The 3,695-nt window shown below is 40.7% G+C and overlaps 1 protein-coding gene across 1 annotated transcript in view; it reads left to right on the top strand.

Moving 5' to 3' along the window:
* LOC107646606 (calponin homology domain-containing protein DDB_G0272472) overlaps positions 1–3,020 on the top strand; it is a 3,989-nt gene extending 969 nt beyond the window's left edge. Inside the window, 7 exon segments of the mRNA XM_021103904.1 lie at positions 1–3; positions 5–541; positions 1,091–1,721; positions 1,824–1,924; positions 2,021–2,110; positions 2,195–2,322; positions 2,502–3,020. The exon segment at positions 1–3 is cut by the window's left edge and continues 237 nt beyond it. Coding sequence (XP_020959563.1) covers positions 1–3; positions 5–541; positions 1,091–1,721; positions 1,824–1,924; positions 2,021–2,110; positions 2,195–2,322; positions 2,502–2,646 — 1,635 coding nt within the window. The 3' untranslated portion in view covers positions 2,647–3,020.

The following is a 3,695-nucleotide window of genomic DNA, read 5'->3' as shown; positions in this document are numbered from 1 at the left end:
CTTGTCAGCAACCCCCCCTTCAGAGGATGCTGGCAAGGCCTCCAGTGACGAGATTGCTGGTTATGATACTAATTCCAAGAGAAAAGAATTCAGTCTTAATCATTGTGTTTCTCAGGCCTCCTCTGCTACTGGAGCTGAGGATAATAAATCCCTAAGGAAGAGTAATAAGGATGAAGGATTCCATGTGTTATATAATAATGAACCTGGAAGGAGTGGTTCGAATAATAAACGCTGTAGCGAAGGTGTTCTTGCTCCAGCTAATTGGAAAGGGTCTAATAAATCAAAGGAGAGCTTTGAGTCAGAATCAAGAAATGCAGATATGTATGGTGAAAGGAATCCTGAGAGTATGAGTGTGGGGCAGCTTGGTGTCACCCAAGATGGATTGGGGAATAAGAACAAGGTTAAGAAGGTTAAACTCAGGGTTGGTGGTGTGACACGTACCATTCAATCTAACTCGTCGTCTAATGGTGCTTCAGGAATTGGAACAACTATGAAAAGTACACGCTCTTCAGATGCCTCAAGATCACGCCAAAAGCAACAGGTATTCCTCATTTGGTTGTAACGTAGCTTATGTCGGTTTTTGATAGTATAGTATCTTACTCCTCAATGGTTTTATGTAGAACTTGTTGGAGATATCATTTCATTCAAGTGCTTCCACCTAAAGATTTAGTGCTTTTACAGCTGATTAATCCTTGTGTATATTCCTATTAAATTTCACAGAAGATAAAGTGGGCCACACATTATCCCTACTTTAAGCCTAAATGGCTCCTCGTGTTGGAGATTTATGACCATTTAAGTTCTTTCATGGAAAAGCTTAATTGGTCCTGGATACCTTTTAATGGTATTGCATATTTGACATTTGCAGAATTAGTCAATCCAGTTAGAAACTTCTATAGAATTTCATTTCATAGTATTATTAAGGCATATCTTGTCTACCCTGTCTGCAAGGACTGTACCAAATATTTAGGTGTTACTTTTATGGAAGAGTATTCCAGGTCTTGATTGCTTAGCTATAAAATAATAACTTTTCTTTTCTTTTTTAACCTATAAAATCCTATTTGGTTGATCTCATCAAATTGTATTATCCCAGAATAATTCTGACGATAATCATTCTCCTTCTGAAAAGAGGGGCGGCTTACAAGGCCTTCGGTGGAAGGGATCCTCAAGGGGTTGTTTTAGTCTTGGGAAGGAGGAGTCACTGATGGGGAGGACATCTGGAAAAAACACATCTGGTCAGAAAAGAGACAAATCTGAACCAGTTCGTAAGAGCAAGCGAGTACCAAAAAGGCGAGTACTGGATGGAGAATTTGGTGATGACGATGATGAGGATGATGAGATTCGGTATTTGGAGAAGCTGAAAACATCGAAAGTTTCTGCAGTGTATAGAGATGAAGAAGAATTGAGTAAGAAGCATCGAAAACTCTCTAGTGTATCCAATTTGGAAAATGCTGCATCATCAAGATCAGGCAGAGATGGCAAGAAAAGGTCTAGATTCGAGGACACTGACTATGAGGCTGAAGAGGAGTCAGGTTCTGATGGCGAGCTTGAGGACAAGAAAAAGAAAAAACAGAGGAAAGAATCAGTTGATGTATTGATGGATGGTAAGAAGGAAATGACTCTCACTACACGTCAACGGGCCCTTCAATCAAGCAAAGATGCCTCAGCATCTGGTGCAAGTTTAATTGAGTTTCCCAATGGATTACCACCTGCCCCACCTAGAAGTGAGCACTTATCTATACTTTATCTCCTTCTGTCAAGTGTCAATTTCATACTAGAGACATCAACCATGTAGCTTAATTTACAATTGGATGTTCTAACTGCAGAGCAAAAGGAGAAGCTTACAGAGGTGGAGCAGCAACTGAAGAAAGCCGAGGCTGCTCAAAGGCGTAAAATGCAGGTTGAGAAGGCTGCCAGAGAATCTGAGGTTTGTTTTTTCTCTCCAGATGTATTTTTGTTGTGCATCGTACTTCATTTCACATGGAAAGTCAACCAGTCAAGTCCATTTGAAACGATTTTGTAGGCTGAAGCTATCAGAAAAATACTTGGTCAAGATTCCAGCAGGAAGAAGCGAGAAGAGAAAATAAAGAAGCGTCAACAAGAACTGGCAGAGGTTTTGCAGCACTAGATTAATTTCCTACACTCTATTTCAATTTCTAGTTTGGTTCAGCCTTCAGTGTTAAATTATTCTTTGCAGGAGAAAGCAGCCAATGCAAGAATGCTTGCATCAAACACCGTGAGATATGTGATGGGTCCCTCTGGGACAGTTGTGACCTTTCCCGAGGAAATGGGGCTCCCTAGCATATTGAACTCCAAACCCATCAGGTGGGCTCTCCTAAAGTGCTAATTTGTTATCCGGGACCTGTTTCACTGTCTTCCTGATAACTTGTTTCTACATGTTTGCCAAATATATACATTGGTCAGGAGTTAAATCTCATTGTTTGTTTGGCAAACACATAAAATTGTCTTTCTCTTCTAATGAAACCATTTCATAAATGTTTCAGTTATCCTCCACCGCGTGAGAAGTGTGCTGGTCCATCTTGTAGCAATCCATATAAGTATCGGGATTCAAAATCAAAGCTTCCTCTTTGCAGTCTCCAATGCTACAAGGCAGTCCAGGAGAATATGGCAGCCGCAACTAGAGCATGAAGTTGTTGATGATCCTCTGTCACTGCCTTGTGCCAGTCGCGCGACACCATCAATGTTTTCATCTTTGGTATAGGCTCTAGATTAGATCAAATATTTGTTGAGCTTTTGGTGGAGAGCCCAACTGGGAATTGTTAATTTTCCCTGTTGCACATAATTTTAAATTGGTACATAAGAGGATTTGTGGTATTCATATCCAGTTAATTGGAAATGTATACAACATGTCCAGTTCTGTTTTTTTATTCTGGATTTTGGAGTAGCAATGGTAGATATATAAGCCAGTCAGTTTGGCAATAATTTTACTAGCTAAAAGGAAAATTGTAGAGGTTGCTATGATATTTGATTTCATGATTACTATCTTTTCATATAGTTGGCAATGCAGTGTAGCGTTATCACTTATCGCCTTTAGGTTATCGCAGTTTCATATTTGAGACTTGCAAGCTCGTATTTTGGATTGCTCATTTGCAATTTTAGAAACTAAATTATCAAATTTTTTTTTAATTTCAAAAATTAGTGTGAAGACAAACTTATAATGGAACTGTTCATACCCTGGCCCAATAAATAGGGCCCAAGATCTAAGCAAAGAAGCCCAACCCAAAGGGTTGGCCCTCCTCCAGTACCAGCCTTCGTCCCAGAAGTCGGTACTAAACACGACCTGCTCCAAAGAAGTCGGATACGAGGGTTAGCTGGCAGATAACACTCATTCGAATGAGTAACTGCCCCTAGAAACTCTCTAACCACTTCATAGAGCCATATCTTAACCTCCCCAAGATATGGGAACGGTTATCCGCCTAAAAAGGCGGCACTACTTCAGCGGTGGTTATTGGCAGTCATCATGGGGCTAGTCAATGGTCTTAGAGAAGGTCCCTTCTCACAGTCCGTATCAAAAAGACACCCCGCCTCTTTAAATGATGTACAGGAAAGAGCTGAAAAATACATCAATATGGAAGAAAACGCTAGGCTAAGAGACCCGAGTTTGCGACTCGGACACCCTCCCCCAACGAAAGAAAGGGAGAGGGAAGCGAAGAAGAAGGAAGAGCTCGGCCTCGATA

The sequence above is a fragment of the Arachis ipaensis genome, chromosome B06 (genome assembly GCF_000816755.2).
Source record: "Arachis ipaensis cultivar K30076 chromosome B06, Araip1.1, whole genome shotgun sequence".
Classification (NCBI taxonomy): Eukaryota; Viridiplantae; Streptophyta; class Magnoliopsida; order Fabales; family Fabaceae; genus Arachis; species Arachis ipaensis.
This window is presented reverse-complemented; position numbering and strand designations above follow the sequence as displayed.